Source organism: Callithrix jacchus, chromosome 1 (genome assembly GCF_049354715.1).
Source record: "Callithrix jacchus isolate 240 chromosome 1, calJac240_pri, whole genome shotgun sequence".
Taxonomy (NCBI): domain Eukaryota; kingdom Metazoa; phylum Chordata; class Mammalia; order Primates; family Cebidae; genus Callithrix; species Callithrix jacchus.
This window is the reverse complement of record NC_133502.1, coordinates 28,792,860-28,812,492: the sequence shown is the minus strand read 5'-3', so window position 1 is coordinate 28,812,492 and position 19,633 is coordinate 28,792,860. Positions and strand designations below refer to the sequence as shown.

Sequence of the window (19,633 nt, the reverse complement as noted above, 5' to 3'; positions counted from 1 at the left end):
CGGGTCCTCCCCGCCCCCAGCACCGCCCTCCGGTCCTCCCTCCCCGCCCCCAACAGCGACCCGCGCCCAGGTCCTCCCCCCCCGCCCTGGGTCCTCCCTCCCCCTGCCCCTCCCCCCGCCCCGCCTCCGCCCCGCCCCCCCGCGCCCGCGGCCCCGCCGGAAGGACTCAAGCGCCCGGGAGCCGGGAGGCGAATCCCGGACCCGCCTGCCCCTCTCGGTGCGCGCCTCCCTCCCGGCATGGAGCCCGCCGAGCGCTCGAGGGTCCCCAGGTGGGTGGCGCGGGGTTCAGGCGTCCCCGGCGGCTGCGGTCCCCACGTGGGCCCCCCACCCCCTGGAGGAAACTTCGGGGACGCCGGCTCCCTTCTCGGTGTTGCAGGATCGACCCGTACGGATTCGAGAGGCCCGAGGACTTCGACGCCGCCGCCTACGAGGAGTTCCTCTCCGGCTACCTGGTGACGCTCACCCGCAGGGCCGTCAAGTGGTCCCGGCTGCTGCAGGGCGGGGGCGTCCCGAGGGGCCGCGCAGGTGCGTGGGGCAAAGTCCGGGCTCCAGGTGGAGGGAGGGAGCAGGAGGAACCTTCGCGGGCGGGTTGGGCGGCCGCGGGGACCTGCTTTCCCGCCTCGAGGTGGGGCCGAAGGAGAGCGGGATTCGGGTGGATCGAAACTCGATTCCACCCTGGTGACCTGCCCCCCACTCCACTCCCCACTGACCCGGGCCTCCTGCCTCGGTGAGCACCCGGCCTGGTCCCCGCCCCCCAGGCTTCCCGGTGTGGAGGACACCCCCACCACCTCGGCCTTTCCCAGCACAGCCCCTGCGAGATCAAAAACCCTCCCTCCCTCCTTCCCTCCCTGCAGGGCGTTTTCACCCAGGGCTCAGTCCTCAGAACATGGGGCACTGCTTGGCGACTCCCCTGTGCGTTCAGTGAATGAATGGGGTGTCTGCCTGGGGTAAGGGCTTGGTGGGACTCTGCCCCGGAGTTTGGAAAGCAGAGAAGTGAGGTCAAAGGGGAGACTTGGGGGCTTCCCGAGAAGGGGGATGTGAATGGCAGCTGAGCTTGGAGAAAAGGAGCTGACTGGGCTGCAGGGAGCTGGGGGGGGAAGGGCAGGACATGAAGCAGGGACCCTGCCCCTGGGCTGAGGGCTGGAGGTGTGTGGTGACCACAGCCAGGCACAAAGAAGCCAACTGTTAAAGGCTTTCCAGGCAATGTGTGACAAGATCAATTTTTGCTTTGTTTATTTGAGACAGGGTACCCTCTGAGTGCCATGCACAGTCACCACTCACTGTAGCCTTGACCTCCTGGGCTCCAGCCATCCTCCCCGCTCAGCATCCCGTGTAGCTCAGTCGCTGGCACCATCACACCCGGCTAATTTTGAAATTTTTTATAGAGATGGGGTCTTGTTATGTTGCCCAGGCTGTTCTCTAACCCCTAGGCTCAAGAGGTCCTTCCACCTCTGCCTTCCAAAGTGCTGGGATTATAGGCGTGAGCCACCACGTCAGGCCCAAGGTCGATGGGTGGGCCCTGGTGCTGGGTTATGGCCTGTGGGCCTGACCTGGAGTGAGGCTGATGGGACCTTGCTGCTTGGTGGAATGTCAGACTCAGGTGGTGAGGGGTCCAGCTACACCACATTAGACAGCCTCCCTCCCTAAGCCTGTCACTGATGGGAGTGTGGGCACAACTCCACAGGGCTTTCCTGAGCACTGGTAATGGCAGCATTTCATAAAATCACACCCTCAAAGCTTGCTCTGTCCTTGCCTTCCACGTCTCTGAAGCTAATCCCTGTAAGCATCTCCCAAATGCGTCACGTCCCATCCCTGGGTCATTTCTATGTTCATATGTTTCCATTGGAATGTGTGTCTCTTTATTTTTCCTTTTAATTAATGAATTAATTTTTTTTTTTGAGACAGTCTCACTCTGTCACCGAGGCTGGAGTGCAGTGGTGCGATCTCAGCTCACCACAACCTCCACCTCCCCGGTTCAAGCGATTCTCCTGCCTCAGCCTTCCGAGTAGTTGGGATTACGGGCACCCACCACCATGCCAGGCTAATTTTTGTATTTTTAGTAGAGATGGGGTTTCACCATGTTGACCAGGCTGGTCTTGAACTCCTGACCTCAAGTGATCCTCCTGCCTCGGCCTCCCAAAGTGCTGGAATTACGGGCATGAGCCACTGCGCCTGATTTATTCTTAAAAGTTGACTGGTCTTTTAATTTTTAAAAGTGACATAAAGTATATCAGACGTGAACTTAAAAAGTGTAGTTTATGTACATGGTAAATTTCATAGGAGTTTGTCTCCCACCCCTGGCCCCCATCTCCTGCAGACACGACCACAGGGGACTGTCCTTCCGTCCCCCTCAGGAGCAGAAGTGCACACTTGGGTTCTGCAGTAGCTTTGAGGGCGAGGGGCGTCCATGGGGAGTCCTGTGGCTGTGACCTGGAGGTTGGTCAGGGCAGAGAATCTGAAAGATGTGTGGTTGTGCATCAGCGCTTTGCTTTTACAGAAAATGCGACTGCACAGTCATTCTCCTGTCTGCCTTTGTTGGCTGGGTCTGTCCTGTTGCTCTCCTTTTTTTGAGTAGGGGCTGCTAACTTGGGTTCCATATCTTCCTTTTCATGGAGCCACTCGGTACATTGCCCCCACTTTCCGATAGGGACTTGGGAGGGGAGTTCTAGATAGAGCAGGGAAAAGGAAAAAAGCATCCGAATGCAGAATCCCCCGGATTTTTATTCTTTTCCCCAATCCTTTACAATTTTTTTTTTTTTTGTCTTTTTGTTTTTTTCCTTTTTGTGGAGAACGGGGTCTTGCTATATTGCCCAGGCAGGTCTCAAACTCCTGGGCTCAAACTGTCCTCCCGCCTCTGCCTCCCTAAGAGCTGGGATTACAGGTGTGAGCCAGAGCGCCCGGCTACAATTTTTTTTTTTTTTTTTTTTTTTAAGATGAATTCTTGCTCTGTTGCCCAGGCTGGTGTGCAGTGGCGCCATCTAGGCTCACTGCAACCTTCCACCTCCCAGGTTTGAGAGATTCTCCTGCCTCTGCCTCCTGAGTAGCTGGGATTACAGGCACGCGCCACCAAGCCCGGCTAATTTTTTTGTATTTTTAGTAGAGGCATGTTTCACCATGTTTCACCATGTTGGTCATCCTAGTCTTGAGCTCCTGACTTCATGATCTGCCCACCTTGGCTTCCCAAAGTGCTGTGATTTCAGGGGTGACCTACCACACCTGCCCCCTTTCCAATTATTTTACACCTATTTCAAGTTTTGGTTTTTTTTTCTTTTTTTAATTTTTTTGAGTTCTTTCTAAAAATTTCGCTTTATTATTGAAGTAACAACTACCTCCTTTTTGCTTTAATTTTTTTTTAATCCAAAATGTGTTTATTGAGATAGTTTCCCACTCATCCTGATTCAGAGTGCTTTTAGTGCTGCTTCCTCCTGAAAGAACATCCTTCTGTAAGCCTTGCTTTTCCTCCTGTAGGCTGGCAGAGGACAGTGGAGCAACCAACACACAAAACTACCGTTTGTGCATGGCTGAAGACCGTGGTGATTTTATAGCATCCTGGGCATTTCACATCCATGAAGTAGGAATTGGGGCTCTGCACCAGGCGTTTCTTCTTGTGTTTCCTTTTCTCCTCTTCCGGAGACGGATGAAGGAGATCCTTTGTAGAGGCATGTTCTCCTGCGTAGGTCGTCACCGCTGGAAAAGGCTGCTTTAATTTTTTTAATTTAATTTTGTTTGTCTGTTTGGTTGTTTTTTGAGACAAAGTCTAGCTCTGTCAGCTAGGCTGGAGGGCAGTGGCCTCCAGCTGGGATCACAGGCGTGCGCTGCCATACCTGGCTAATTTTTGTGTATTTTCAGTAGAGGCAGGGTTTCCCCGTGTTGACAGGCAGGCTGTTCTCCTCCTGAGCTCAAGTGATCCGCCCACCTCAGCTTCCCGCAGTGCTGGGGTTACAGGCGGGAGCCACCGCACCCGGGCTGATTTATGTCACGTTAATTGTCCTGTGTAATTATAGTAGCATCGCCGGCATAAATGGTCTGTGAGCAAATACATCTCTTTGATGCCATGTGAGCCTCAGCCTGAAGAGTGGGAGCCACAGGGCTGTGGACCGTGGGGAGTAGGGTCGCTGGTGACTCCGGTGGGAGGCACGTGTAGTCTTTGATCCTGTGTGTCCCGTCTGGCGTGGGGCCTGGGTCCTGGTGTGACCATCAGGGGGCTCATGAGCACTGGCAGAGCCCTAAGAACAGAGAGTCGGGCATAAAACAGGAGTGGGCGAGTTATTCCAGAAATGGGCGTAACTTCTTCCTGCCAGGTATCCCAGGCTTGCTGTGGTAGAGTTCTTGCTTCTGTTTCTGGAGGATTTTCATCTGCACTTTCCATGTCAGTCTCCAGTAACGCAGTCATCTGCCAATCTCGGCATCCCACATGTCTTAAGGGACAGTTATTGTGTGTTCCGCCTGAAGACACCGTTGGCGAATACAATAAATACTATCTTTTTCTTTCTCCATAGCAAATGTCCACCAGGAGCCCTTAGGAAGGGCTTGTTCTTCCTCCCTATACAGACCAAATTCAGCAAACCTAGTCCTGATGAATTCTGTTTCATTCTCCATCTCCAGAAGGGACCGCTGCAGGGAAGCAGCTTCGGGCTGTTGGCTTCAAGGTCTCCTTCCTGGAGAATATTAACACCACCGAAGTTAAAATGCAGTTGAAAAAACATATTTTCAAAGATACACAAAAAAAACTGGGGATTTGCCCAACTTTGTCAGAGTAGATGGATGTCAGTTGTCTGGATTTAGCTTTTTTTAAAAAAATTCCCCAACTGTTTTGACTTAATATTTTATTTTTATTTATTTATTTATTTATTTTGAGACGGAGTTTCGCTCTTGTTACCCAGGCTGGAGTGCATGCACCACCACGTCCAGCTAATTTTTTTTTTGTATTTTTAGTAGAGACGAGGTTTCACCATGTTGACCAGGATGGTCTGGATCTCTTGACCTCGTGATCCACCCACCTCGGCCTCCCAAAGTGCTGGGATTACAGGCGTGAGCCACCGCGCCCAGCCTCACATACAGGTTTTTGTGGGAACTTAGTTTTCATTTATCTTGAGTAAACACTTTGCATGGGATTGCTGGGTCATAGGATACGTGTATGTTTAACTAGTAAGAAATCACAAACTGTCTTTCCAATGTGGCTGAAAATTTTGCCTTCCCGCCACACATGTGTGAGTGTCTAATTGCTCCACATTCTTGCCGGCTCTTCATGTTGTTGGTGCTTTTTTATTTTCGTCATTCTTTGGTAGACAGACTCTTCTGTCTGCACTAAGTTTTCTTTGCACCTTTATCAAAAAACAGTTGATTCTGTTTGTGTGGGTCTCTTTCTGGATTTTTTATTATATCCCATTATTCCATTTGTCTAACTTTTCTCCAGTACCACATTGTGTCAGTCTGACTGTAGGTTTATAGTAATGCATAAAATCTGGTAATATGTCCCCACCAACTTCATTTTCAAAATTGTTTTGATTCTTTTCACTTTGCATATAAGGTTCAAAATTAGCTTGTCGTTGTCTACAAAGTATTTTTTCCTGGAACAGTGATAGGAGGTATATATAAGAATCTATAGATTGGCTGGGCGCGGTGCTCACGCCTGTAATCCCAGCACTTTGGGAGGCCGAGGCGGGTGGATCATGAGGTCAAGAGATCGAGACCATCCTGGTCAACACGGTGAAACCCCGTCTCTACTAAAAAAATACAAAAAATTAGCTGGGCATGGTGGCGCGTGCCTGTAATCCCAGCTACTCAGGAGGCTGAGGCAGGAGAATTGCCTGAACCCAGGAGGTGGAGGTTGCGGTGAGCTGAGATCATGCCATTGCACTCCAGCCTGGGTTAGAAGAGCAAAACTCCGTCTAAAAAAAAAAAAAGAAAAAAAAAAGAATCTATAGATAAACTTTGGAAGAATTGACATCTTCAGATTGAGCCTTCCAATCCATGAACGTGGTATATCTATTAATTTATTTCATTCTTCTTTAGTTTCTTTTTTTTTTTTTTTTGGACGGAGTTTTACTCTTGTTGCCCAGTTGGTGTGCAATGGCACCATCTTGGCTCACCACCACCTCTGCCTTCTGGGTGCAAGCAGTCCTCCTGCCTCAGCCTCCCGAGTAGCTGGGACTACAGGCATGCATTACCATGCCCAGTTAATTTTTGTATTTTTAGTAGAGACAGGGTTTTTCCATATTGGTCAGGCTGGTCTTGAACTGCTGACCTCGGGTGATTCCCCCCACCTCCCAAAGTGCTGGGATTACAGGTGTGAGCCACCACACCTGGATTCTTTGATATCTTTTGTGGCATTAGCATTTGGCTCCTGCAAATATTTTGTTAGAATTTTTTTCTTTCTTTTTTTTGTTTTTCTTTTTCCTGTGTCTTACTCTGTCCCCCAGGCTGGAGTGCATAGTGTGATCTCAGCTTATTGCAACCTCTGCCTCCTGGGTTCAAAAGCTTCTCCTGCCTCAGGATTACAAGCGTGCACCTCCACGCCCAGCTAATTTTTGTATTTATTTATTTATTTTTTTATGGAGTCTCACCAGGCTGGAGTACAATGGCACTCTCTCGGCTCACTGCAACCTCTGCCTCCTGGCTTCAAGCGGTTCTCCTGCCTCAGCTTCCCGAGTAGCTGGGATCACAGGCACCTGCCACCATGCCCAGCTAATTTTTGTATATTTTTAGTGGAGACGGGGTTTTGCCATGTTGGCCAGATTGTTCTTGAACTCCTGACCTCTGGTGATCCACCCATCATAGCCTCCCAAAGGGCCAGGATTACAGTTGTGAACCACCAGGCCAGGCCCCAATTTTAAATATATGAGTTCCAGGTACTCATCGTTAGTTTGTAGAAGTAGCCCTGGTGTTTGCATGGCCTTTCAGCCTCTGTCCCTCTCAGTTAGAACAGTCCCTGCCTGTGCTGGCCTCGACCCTCCCCACTGCTGTTCAGCACAGAATGACTAAGAACCCACTCAGCATTCCTGGTCAAGCTGCCCTCTAAGGGATCACGAGACCTATAGCCAGACTTCAGTATGAATCGTACTAACCTGGAGAAAAAGGCAGGCTGAATTATTGTTGTCTTTAGTAGAATTTTAAAAATAAAGCATGTTTTCCATGTTCCTGTAAACGGTGTGAATAGGCCAGGTGTGCTGAGATGCTTTTGCCTGAGATACGCTCCTCAAATTTGCTTCTAAACCAGCAAAGAGGGTTCTTCAGACAGATCCTTTGCTTTCAGCGGATGGGGTTAGTGTCTGCTCTCTCTCTCCTCTGGGCCTTCGTCACGTATTTAGTGAGTGTTTACTGCCCCCCCAGGCTCCCTTCCAGGAGCGGGAGGCCCAGTGGACAGAAAAGGGTCTGTCCTTCCAGAGCCTGCATTTTAAGATGCTCATGGTCGGCTGATCATAAATTGTGGATCACCTTGGAATTCAAGCTCATGAAGTTTGACCCTGTAGTGCTTTTCTTGACTGTAGCCTGTAAAGTTATTATACGTTTTTTATCTGCTAAATACAGCTGGTGCCTTGGATTTTTTTCTTTTTATGGCAGCTTATGGAATTCCACAAATTGCATACACTTTTTTTTTTTTTTCCTAAAGTATGGTTTATTTTAAAAGAATAGTTTCTTTTAAAACATGTACAGGGCTGGGTACAGTGGCTTATGCCTCCGGTTTATATGCCTGTAATCCCAGCACTTTGGAAGGCTGAGGCGGGCAGATCACAAGGTCAAGAGTTTGAGACCAGCCTGGCTGATATGGTGAAACCCCGTCTCTACTAAGAATACAAAAATTAGCCGGGTGTAGTGGTGCCCGCCTTAATCCCTGCTACTCGGGAGGCTGAGGCAGGAGAATCGCTTGAACTCATTGCACTCCAGCCTGGGCGACAGAGCCAGACTCGATCTCGAAATAAAATGAAATAAAAATAGTGCAGTGCAGCATCAAAGGAAAACAGCAAAACTCTAAATACTTGCTTTGAAAATTAACTGTTTTGTAGGTTAAGAGCACTGTTTTACACCTTTGGACTTATCATAATTAATTTGGGTGTTTGTCACACATAGCTTTTCATCCGCCTAAGAAATTACTCAGTACTGATTAATGGCGACAGTGCCTGGCTTTAGGCTTCTGTTCCTATGTGTTTCTGTGGCCATTAGAAAATTACTAATTACTTTTTCACATATTTATTGTCAATTAAAATACCCCTACAAAATGCAGTAGCTTTCAATATGTAGATGTTAACTGCACACAGAGGACAGGTGTCTGGCGCTGGAACCGTGTGCTCCCGCTGCGGGTCCCACCGAGGTGCTCACTGCCGAGCGCTGCCGGCCTCCATCCTCAGCTTGGCCTCCCACTGTTTTGCCCCTTCACTGCTCCTCTGCACAGCTCTCAGGGAACTTTCCAGAGCATCCATCTGACTGGGGTCCTGGGTGTCCCGACCACCTGGCATTGGGTGGTGAAGTGGGCCTGGGGGTGGTTCTGTAGCTGGTCTGATTTACGCTCTGTTGGGAGGGAGAGCAGAATTTCTAAAGGAGTGTATATGCCAGTTTTGGTGGAGATGAAGTTCTGGGTCTTTTTAATGTTTGATTTCAGAAGAGAAGTGGCAAGAACGGAAGGTGTCAGGGGCGCGTGGGCTCTGCGGGCCTCTGGTCCAGCTGAGGCGCCCTCTGTCCTCTCGGGTTTTAGTGAAGCGCTATGTCCGGAAAGGGGTCCCGCTGGAGCACCGTGCCCGCGTCTGGATGGCGCTGAGTGGGGCCCAGGCTCAGATGGACCAGAATCCTGGCTACTACCACCGGCTTCTCCAGGGAGAGAGAAACCCCAGGCTGGAGGACGCCATCCGGACAGGTGAGGCTTGGCGGTGGGCTCTGGCATGGGGGCTGGGGCCGGAAGGAACCGGTTTCCGCCGCGTCTGGTCTTAGTGTCCAGAAGTGAGCTGTGCACCTGCTGCTTTTCATCTGCTGCTGCCGTGATGTCTTCAAAATCCACGAAAGAATAAAACAAGCCCAAAGGGGAGAACAGTGATCTTAATTCACTTGCAGGACAGCGAGAGCAGCCTCTGTCACCTAGCGGGCTTCGCGCGGGCGCTGGTCGCGTGGCCTTGCAGACGTTTCCGCTTTTGTGTCTAAATAATTTGGAGTGCCTGCTCTGATTTTTCTCAGTAATCACGTAGCCATAGGCTCAAAAGTGCGAAGTGCTGACAAAATCGGTTTACCTAAATTGAAGAGTTTTAACAGTTTTTAACAGAGAAATACACATTTAAACACAATGTACTTAATTTTTTTCTTTCTTTATTCTTTCATGCTCAGTGTATGATAGGATTTTTTTTCTTTCTTTCTTTCATGCTCAGTGTATATAGAATTTTTTTTCTTTCTTTCATGCTCAGTGTATGATAGAATTTTTTTTCTTTCTTTCTTGATATACTTAATTTTTAAAATCCAGTGGCTTTGAAGTGCTGAGAGGTTAGAAGGACTTGGGATGGTGAGGACAGGATGCATCCTGCTGCCCTTCTGCCCTTCCTGGGAGGTCTCCTGTCACAGGGCAGAGCCAGCGGGGAGGGGCTTCCCAGGCTGGGGCTGGGGCCACCAGGGGAGAGGCTGCATCCTGACCACAGAGTATATCACCGCCACAGGCCTCCATGCAGACGCACAGCCTGGCGGCCAGAAACGCTGGTTCAGGCTGGAAAGAGGAGAGCTTGGTAGAGTGGGGAGGGGGGTGCATATTAAAACAGCACCGCTGTCTGAAAAATGAATTTAAAGGCTCTGTGTTGTGGTTTTTTGGATGATTTTTTTTTTTTTTTTTTGAGACAGAGTCTTGCTCTGTCGCCCAGGCTGGAGTGCAGTGGCACCATCTCAGCTCACTGCAACGTCCACCTCCCAGGTTCAAGCGATTCTCCTGCCTCAGCCTCCCTAGTAGCTGGGATTATAGGCATGCACCACCAGGACCAGCTAACTTTGTATTTTTAGTAGAGATGAGGTTTCACCATGTTAGCTAGGATGGTCTTGATCTCCTGACCTCATGATCCACCTGCCTCGGCCTCCCAAAGTGCTGGATTACAGGTGTGAGCCACCGTGCCTGGCCTGGCTCATTTTTTTAATTTGTATTTTTTGTAGAGATGGGGTTTTGGGGATTCTCCCTCCTTCACTTCCCAAAGTGCTGGGGTTACAGGAGTGAGCCATCACCTGGCTGTCTTTTTTTTTTTTTATTATGGCAAAATGTACATAATATAAAATTTACCATTTCATTTTTCCCAAGCTGAACCTTGGCCCTCATTGCCAAGCACTGACCCCTGGGACCTCACCCAGCCCTGGCAGCCCGCTGTGTGCTTGTCTCCAAGCTTTGGCAACTCTAGGGTCACATGAGAGGAGCCCTGCGGGCGCGTCCTATGCAACCAGGGTTCTTTCCCTCACCTCATTCCTCAGGGATCCTCCGTGCTGCATCTTGCATGAGAACTTCCTCCTTCTTTAAGGGTGAATGACAATCTGCGCACGGGCAGACCGGGATTTGTTCATTTATCCATCTGTCAGTGGACACTGGGCTCTCCTGCTGTGTGGCTGTTATTCATGGCATGGCCATGAGCGTGGGTATGCGGATTCTGCTGGGGTCCCTGCTTCCAGTTGTGGGTTCATACCCAGAGTGTGGGGCTGCTGGATCCATGACGGTTCTGTGCTTAGTCATTGGAGGCACCCGGGTCAGTCCTCTTTCAGGAGCTGTGCAGAGGATGTCCAGGACCCACAGAGCCTGCATCGGGCCACCTGCACCCAGACAAAGTTCCCATGCTTGTCCATCTCCAGCAGAGATGGGCCTTCTCCTTTCCCACAGGATGTCATCAAAACGTATCAAAAAGCTGAGGGCAGTGGCTCACGCCTGTAATCTCAGCACTCTGGGAAGCTGAGGCAGGCGGATCAGTTGAGCTCAGGAGTTCAAGACCAGCCTGGCCAACGTGGCAAAACTCCATCTCTACAAATCAATACGTAGGTCAGTTGAGGCGTGGTGGTGTGCACCTGTAGTGTCAGCTACTCAGGAGGCTGAGGTGGGAGGATCGCTTGCGCCCAGGAGGTTGAGGATGCAGGGAGTTGTGACTGCGCCACTGCACTCCAGCCTGGGTGACAGAGTGAGACCCTGTCTCAAAAATAGATATATATGGAAAAACTCAATATTACATAGAAATGAGTACAGCTGGTCACTCCGGTCTGAATAACAAAAATACTAACTTCCCCTTGACCGATTCCACTTTTCGGAATGTTTAGAATTTCAGGGGGAAAGCACAACTCTCTTGTAAGAAAACACAATGAGAAATAATGTGCTCCGAGCCACTGAACTAATTTCCGCCCAAATCTGGTGTTTTGTGAGCAAAGACGAGGCCTGGGCCCAGAGGTCGGAAACACTCACGGCATTTTGCAGCAGTTATGAAGGGACCAGAGGAGGTTGGGTTCCTCCAGGGCGGGTGCGCTCCCATCCATCTCAGTGTCACGGCTGGCGGGGCTGCTGTGAGTCCATCTTGGAACCTGTGCAGAAAGCACCCGTCCGCTGGTGGCCACCTGAGGCACCCGGCGAACACCTCTAACAGCTGGGGCCGGTGGGAACAGAAACCAGCGGAGGTGTCAGGCTGGCATTACCCTTCCTGCCCGGCCTGTGTCCAGGGTTAGCGTGGAGGTCAGCTTCTGTGAGTCCTGGTGCTGGGTCAGCATGAGGCCTGGTTAGGAAGGAGGAGGCTGGCAAGGACACCTCTGCACACTCAAGTGGCCACGTGAGGTTTCTTCAGTTCTCGGCGCTCAGCCGTGTCCTTGATCCCTGCGGAGTCTTGGTTCATTCTCTCTCCTTCCATTTTGGATCTTCAGAATTAGGAAAACACCCCAAAGTTTGGTGTGCATTTCTCTTCTTGTCACCTGGGTCCTCGAGGCAGAGTCGCCTCTGCTAGGCATGAGGTCCGGGGAGCAGGAGGCCTGTGCTGGGGGCCGGGAGGAGACGGGTATCAAGGAGGGGGCGCCACGGCCCGGCTGCCAGCTCTGGGATTGCTCTGCTGTCCCCAAGTCTGCAGGAAGGACGGTTGGGGTGCCCTCCATCCCGAGTCCAGGGATCACCCCCTCCTTCCTGGCCCTGGTGAGCCCGTCGCCCTGGCTGTGTTGAGTCTGCTGTGCAGCCAGGGTGAAAAGCCGTCCATAAGTCCCAGGTGGAACCCAGGTGGCCACCCTCGGGGCAGCTGGAGGGGTGGGAGGCTTGCAGAGCAGAAACCTGTGGGCGATTCCTCCTGAATTTCCTGCAGACCTGAACCGGACCTTCCCCGACAACGTGAAGTTCCGGACGACCACGGAGCCCTGCCTACAGAAGACCCTGCACAATGTGCTGCTGGCATACGGCCACCATAACCAGGCCGTGGGCTACTGCCAGGTGAGCCTTGGGACCCTCTGACGCAAGCCTGAGTCTGTCGTCCACGGCTGCAGGGTCGCAGTGAGGGCCTCACGTCTCTATCAGCCTGTTCATGAATTCCACGTCCTGATCCTCATGAAGCTCCAACACTTTCTCAGCAGGGAGGACAGGGAGCAACAGCTGACCACCTCTATTCTGCCTCGGGTGGCAAGAGGAGGAGCAGGCGCATGCTGTGGCGCACGTGTGTGCTGTTGTGGGGCGCATGTGCTGTGGAATGTGTGTGCTGTTGGGTGCATGTGCTGTGGAGTGTGTATTCTGTGGTGTGTGTTGGTGTATGCTGTGGGGTGTGTGTTCTGGGGTGTGTGTTGGGGGTATATGCTGTGGGGGGGTGTGTTGGGTATGTGCTGTGGGGCGTGTGTTGTGGGGTATGTGTGGTGGGGTGTGTGCTGTGGGATGTGTTTTGTGGGGTGTGTGCTATGGGGTGTGTGTGCTGTGGGGTATGTGTATGCTGTGGGGCATGTGTGTTGTGGGATGTGTGTGATGTGGGGCATGTGTTGTGGGGTGTGTGTGTTGTGGGGTATGTGTATGCTGTGGGGCATGTGTGCTGTGGGGTATGTGTGTGCTATGGGGCATGTGTGTTGTGGGGTATGTGTGCTGTGGGGTATGTGTGTGCTGTGGGGTGTGTGTGCTGTGGGGTATGTATGTGCTGTTGGGTGTGTGTGCTGTGGGGTATGTTTGTGCTGTGGGTCATGTGCTGTGGGGCGTGTACTGTGGGGTATGTGTGTGCTGTGGGGCGTGTGCTGTGGGGTATGTGTGCGCTGTGGGATGTGTGTGCTGTGGGGTATGTGTGTGCTGTGGGGTGTGTATGCTGTCGTGGGTGTGCTGTGGGGCATGTGTGCTGTGGGGTATGTGTGTGCTGTGGGGTGTGTGCTATGGGGTGTGTGTTGGGTGTGTGCTGTGACGTGTGTACTGTGGGGTGTGTGTTGGGGTGTGTGCTGTGGGGGTGTGTGCTCTGGGATATGTGCTGTGGAGTGTGCGCTGTGGGGTGTGTGTGCTGTGGGATGTGTGTGTGTTGGGTGTGTGTTGGGTGTGTGGGATGTGTGCTATGGGGTGTGGGTGTTGGGTGTGTGCTGTGGGGTGTGTGCTCTGGGGTATGTGTGTTATGGGGTATGTGTGTGCTGTGGGGCGTGTGGTATGCAGCGCATGTGCTGTGGGGCACGTGTGCCGTGGGGTGTGTGTGCCATGGGGCGCGTGTGTGCTGTGTGGTGTGTGCGCTGTGGGGCGCGTGCGCTGTGGGGTGCGTGCGTGCTGTGGGGCGCGTGCGTGCTGTGGGGCGCGTGCGTGCTGTGGGGCGCGTGTGCCGTGGGGCATGTGTGTGCCGTGGGGCGCGTGTGCCGTGGGGTGTGTGTGTGCCGTGGGGCGCGTGTGCCGTGGGGTGTGTGTGTGCCGTGGGGCGTGTGTGTGCCGTGGGGCGTGTGTGTGCCGTGGGGCGCGTGTGCTGTGGGGCATGTGTGTGTGCTGTGGGGCATGTGTGTGTGCTGTGGGGCATGTGCTGGTCTATGGGGCATGTGTGGTATGGGGTGTGAGTAACCCTCTGAGGCCACTCCCGGCACGTCTGCTGCCTACACTGCTATCCCCCAGCTGGCTGGTTCCGTGGTGTGAACCAGCAGGTGCGGTTGGTAGAGTCCTTGGGCCTCCCAGGGTTGCCTAGCTGGGCACATATGAAGGGCATTGTTCTTGGTAACTAGCGGAGGAGGAATGCGGGCCAGCCAGGAGCCATGCAGTCTCCCAGCCCGGGTGTGTCCCGTCCGGGCCTTTAGCCGCTGGTGCTGCTCCGGGCTCTGAGCCTGCTGAGGGCAGGGCAGGTGTCTGGGCAGCGCTGGCCTCCACGAGGTTTCCAGCTGCATGCACGGCCTGGGACTGCCTGTGAGTCCCCGTGGCTGGGAGCCTTGCGCCCGAGGCTGCCACTGGAATTGGAGAGCTCTCCTGGCACTAAGGCCATGTGCTTCACAGGTTCCTAGGGGTTGTGGCTTAAACGTTTCTAGGAGGACAGTTAAGGACCTCGTCCTGATGGGTGGCTTGAAACAAATTAAATTGTTTTAACTGGCAGTCCCAGTGTCGCCTCCAGAAACGTTCCGTAGGAGCCGGGAGTCAGGCATGCAGCCTCTGGAAAATGCAGTTTGAGTGAACATTTGCGGGAGTGGGGGCCACCGGCACTCTAAGCCTGCCTGACAGCCCCGGGCCTGGCCCCTGGCAGAGTGCATGCTCCCAAGGGTGAAAGGCAGACGTGTGTGAGGAGAGCCCCTGTGACAGGCCAGCAGAAGAGCCACGGGACACCGCCACCAGCACCAGCCACACCTCGGGCTGGCGTGTGTGGCTCTGCAGCGGGCAGGCAGTGCCACCTCAGGTGAAGCCGGGAGGGTCCCTTCTTTGCAGACAGGATTCTTGCCACTGGCAGCTTTTATGACGGTCCAGGAGCAAGGATTTGGCTTCTGGAGTTGAGGTAGAACGGCCAAGAAACGCTCTACGTCATTCTGCTTAAAACAGCTTTTTGTTTTGAGACGGAGTCTTGCCCTGTTGCCTAGACTGGAGTTCAGTGGTATGATCTCAGCTCACTGCAGCCTCCACCTCCCTGGCTCAAACCATTCCCCTGCCTCTGCCTCCTGAGTAGCTGGGATTACAGGCATGCGCCACCATGCCCAGCTAATTTTGTATTTTTAGTAGAGACGGGGTTTCACCATGTTGACCAGGATGGTCTCGATCTCTTGACCTCGTGATCCACCTGCCTCGGCCTCCCAAAGTGCTGGGATTACAGGCTTGAGCCACCGCGCCCGGCCCGTTTTTGTATGTTTTGCAGAGATTGGGGTCTTGCCATGTTGCCCAGGCTGGTCTTGAATTCCTGAGCTCGGGCGATCCTCCCCCCTCCACCTCCCACAGGGCTGGGGTCCCTCACCATGCCCGGCCGTGTTCTGTGTTTTCTGCACGATTGCCCACCTGCATTTCCCTGTGCTGATGGTGTCCACACAGTTGCCCTCTCCCAGGACCAGTGGCACCGTCAGCTCGAAGGGGGTCCGCTCTCAGCCACAGAGGTCTTCCTGGGCCCGCTCTCGGCCGCAGAGGTCTTCCTGGGCCCCCTCTCGGCCGCAGGGGTCTTCCTAGGCCTGCTCTCGGCCAGAGTGTTCCCGGGCCCACTCTAGGCCGCAGAGGTCTTCCTGGGTCTGCTCTCGGCCACAGGGGTCTTCCTGGGCCCCCTCTCGGCCACAGGGGTCTTCCTCACATTTCTGTCATGGGGTCAAAGGGGTCGGTTCTTCCCAGCATGTCCATCATCATCCTCTGGAACGTGATCTTCTCCGCACTGGTTACTTTGGTTTTTGAGTCAAACTCTTAGGGTCTGTTTTTAAGGGGAGTTCCAGGTCAGGGGTCACGTACGGCTGCATGAGTGTCCATGCGTGTCCATGAGTGTTCTGGCTCCGGGAGAACAGCGCCACATCCGTATGCGATGGAAGCATCGTGCTCTGTGGCTGCCCCTCCGCACTTCCCATCACGCTAATTGATGTTGGTTGACTGAAGCTGGATTCTTTTCCCTTATTACTAGAAAAATACTTATTTTAGAAATTATAATCCAAGTCACAGCACCAAAAAAATTTTTAAAAATTAAAAAAAATTATAGATGAGGGACAAGAGAATTTAAGTCGTAAAACCCAGTCGCCTGGAGACGGCGCTGACTCAGGGCTGCAAAGCCCCCAGGGTCTGGGGCTGCCTCCGTGGAAAGGGTCACTTTGTGATGTCTGCGGGCAGCAGCCGCCCCTTGACACGTGTGCACATCGATTTCCCGAAAGGGTCCCCACCACGAAATTCTCCCAGCACCCGAATGTCAGAACGTGTTCCGTATGGTTTTTATGAAGTGTGGTCACTGGTATGGTTTTATCTCTGATAGAGAGTTTCATGCTGTTGGGAGGTAGAAATTTCTTTAGAAACCAATGGTAAATTATATCACAAGGTTACCATTGGTGGAAGAGTCTTGAATTTTAGTATTCAGGATTTTATTTCCTTTTGCTTTTTCTTTCCTTCATGTAAGCTTGACTAACGTCACTGGATGGTAGGTACTCCGCAACCTTAGCAACCTACTAGAGGATCTTTCTGGAATTATGCAGGGTTAGGGAAGAGCAGGAGAGACTGAAACGGGGTGGTTAGTAGCTGAGTGATTGCAGAATCGCGTAAACTCAGTGTGAACTTCTATTCCTCTTTTTTCTAATTTCAGGGAATGAATTTTATAGCAGGATACCTGATTCTCATCACAAATAATGAAGAAGAGTCTTTTTGGCTGTTAGATGCTCTTGTTGGAAGAATACTGCCTGGTATGTTGAAAATTCCTGCTGTCTGCCTTAACTGTCCTGTTTCCGGTGCTACCAAAATGATTTCCCTGAGAAACCAGATTTAATTAAAGCATGTTTGAATTGTTTAGGAGTTGAGGTTAAAATCTTTATTTCTTTTCTTTTCTTTTTTTTTTTGGGGGACAGAATCTCGCTCTGTCGCCCAGGTTGGAGCGTGGTGGCGAGATCTCGCCTCACCACCTACCAGGTTCAAACAATTCCCCTGCCTCAGCGTCCCGAGTAGCTAGGATTACAGGCGCGTGCCAACATGCCCAGCTAATTTTGTATTTTTAGTAGAGATGGGGTTTCATCACATTGGCCAGGCTGGTCTCGAAGTCCTGACCTCAGGTGATCCACCCACCTCAGCTTCCCAAAGTGCTGGGATTACTGGCGTGAGCGAACATGCCTGGCCAAAAATCTTTTTGCAGTAAAAACATGTCTTTGCAGTTGAGCTGAAGAGGAGAAACCTGTGCAAGTGGCCAGGTCCCAGCTGCAGCGACTGCTCACTGCTGGGCCGGCAGGGGGCTCTGTGCCTTGTCTTGGCCCTTGCGGGCAGGTGGGGCCATGTGCTTGGCTCACCCCTTCCTCGGTTGGCAACTTCTGTGTCCATTGAGTGCCACGGTGCCTTTGGTGTTGGCCACAGGATCTCTGAGAGGCTCACGTAGTTTCATGTGTGTATCTGTTACTGAGTTTGAGACTATCCCTAAGAGTACAGTAATTGCCCTGTATATATCTACAGTTACTTTTTAAGTAATTATTCACTTTTTAAGGTGAAAATCATTCTTTCAAACCTTTCTACTTTTCTGCTTATTAATGTTTAATTGTTTGAAATTAAAACGTGTTTATTAGTGAATAAGCCTATGGGCTGGTGCAAGCTACGGGCTGCAGGTCAGGTCACTTGGAAGAAGTCGAGGGGCCGTGGAGTGGGCAGGGCCAGGGGCCAGGACCCCTCCGCCGGTCCCCAGCCTGGCTGTGGTGCTGGGTCAAGGGGGCCGTGTGCTCAGCCTTCAGGGAATAGGGGATATGAGGGGCAGCTCGGTCAGTCCCTGGTGTTTGGAGCATGGGGACGAGGATGAGTGTGGCATCAGCCCCTGCCTGGTGAGCTCGAGGCATGCGTCTTCATTTTCCCACTGAGCTGCGCACGTCCTCATTCTGGCCTCCGGACAGCCGCAGCACATGTACACAGTCACCGACCCCCTTTCCAGGGTGCAGACGCTGCAGGCCGGGAGAATCTGTGTGCTGATCTGACCAGCACTGTACATGGCAGCACCTGGCTCAGATCCAGACTGTGCGACTGACAGACCACAGTGTTTGACACTGACGGGGTGAAGCTTGAGCGCATTGATGAGGGCAGGCAGGAATCGGTGCCACCCTCAACCCAGGGTGCAGAGACAGGGATGCCAGAGACCAGCTTGAGGAGCTGCATACCCCAGAGGAAGGGAGCCCCACACCCCAGAGGAAGGGAGCCCCACACCCCAGAGGAAGGGAGCCCCACAGAGATCCCACAACCCGGCGTGGCGGCGGCAGCAGGCAGAGCCTAGTGCGGCAGAAAGGATGCAGCTGTGTCAGCTCAGTCTGGTGAACGCCTGGACCGCGGTGGAATGGTGACCTTAGAGGCAGGTGGAGTCAGGAGACTTCCAAATGTGGATTGGCAGGACGTGGAAATGGCTCAGCCTACTGCAGTTACGTCCGAGTGCGAATCGTGGCGAATCTTCACCGCCGTGGGCCGTGCGGTTCTTTTCACCACATTTTTGTTGAAAGCCTGTCATGCTCTGGGTGCTGTTGAGGGGTTTGGGAAACACTGGTGAACACACACGAGTCCCTGTCTTTGCAGAGGGTGACCCCAAGCAGCAGCAGTTGAGAGCTCAGGTTGGAGGGCAGGGGCGAGTCCCATGTGGCTGCTGTGATGGACAGGTGCTTTTCAGTCCTGAGATGTCATTTCCGACATCCATTCTGAGATTAAGTTGAACCAAACTGCAGTGCAAATAGGTCTGGATTCAAAAAGAAACGAACGTATGAAACTAAAATTTTCGGATCCTGAGAGGAAACGGGGTTATTCCTATCCCTTCAGAGCTCTCCCAGCGGCAGAGAAAAGCGGCGGATGTACGTCCTTCTCTAGGTTACAGTTACCCAAACTGGGTCATTCCGGTGCCACGGTTACCCTGCTCTTAACTGCTGCTTTTTAAGTTATATAAGAAATGCACAGATATACTCTCATTTCAGAAGTTCCTGTGCTTTTATTTGAATAAAAGTGACAGCTGGGCGCTGTGGCTCACACCTGTAGTCCTAACACTTTGGGAGACCGAGGTTTGCAGTTAGGAGTTTGTGACCAGCCTGGCCAACATGGCAAAACCCCATCTCTACTAAAAATACAAAAATTAGCCAGGCGTGGTGGCAGGTGCCTGTAATCCCAGCTACTCAGGAGGCTGAGGCACAAGAATCAGCTTGAACCCGGGAGGCTGAGGTTGCAGTGAGCCGAGATCACCCCACTGCACTCCAGCATGGGAAACAGACTCCATCTCAAAAAAACAAAAAACGAAAATAAGCAAAAAACTGACAAGGCCAGGAAGAGTAGCTCACACCTGTCATCCCAGCATTTGGGAAAGGTGGGAGGATCACTTGAGCTCAGAAGTTTGAGACCAGCCTGAGCAACAAAGTGAGACCACCCCATCTCTAAAAAAAAAAATAAAAACATGATCTGCCTTCACTAGCCCATCCCTGTTTGTCTCAGACTCAGAGGTAACTTTTGCTATCACCAGTCTGGGGTATGTATTTCCAGAGTTTTTATAGACTTACATAACTCACGTGAAAGGGTGAGAATTAGTGACACAGAAAACAGAAGCAAAAGAAAAGGTGAACCGAGACAAAAATCTGTTCCTTTGGGAAA

General features: G+C 52.3%; 1 protein-coding gene and 1 pseudogene across 5 annotated transcripts in view; one reads left to right on the top strand and one right to left on the bottom strand.

Moving 5' to 3' along the window:
- The first annotated feature begins 158 nt into the window (after positions 1–158).
- The window catches only part of GRTP1 (growth hormone regulated TBC protein 1), a 34,473-nt gene continuing 14,998 nt past the window's right edge, over positions 159–19,633 (top strand). For 2 of the 4 annotated variants that reach the window (XM_035294674.3, XM_035294679.3), the window contains exons 1-5: positions 159–269; positions 377–525; positions 8,693–8,851; positions 12,270–12,394; positions 16,635–16,731. In XM_035294674.3, coding sequence (XP_035150565.1) covers positions 238–269; positions 377–525; positions 8,693–8,851; positions 12,270–12,394; positions 16,635–16,731 — 562 coding nt within the window. In that variant the 5' untranslated portion in view covers positions 159–237. Of the gene's footprint in view, positions 270–376; positions 526–8,599; positions 8,852–12,269; positions 12,395–16,634; positions 16,732–19,633 lie in introns of all 4 variants that reach the window. The other 2 variants (XM_035294677.3, XM_035294672.3) reach the window with 2 other exon arrangements.
- Positions 3,353–3,583, bottom strand: LOC108587858 (small ribosomal subunit protein eS27-like pseudogene; annotated as a pseudogene). Its single transcript, XR_013521761.1, has one exon. The product of XR_013521761.1 is annotated as a small ribosomal subunit protein eS27-like pseudogene (transcript).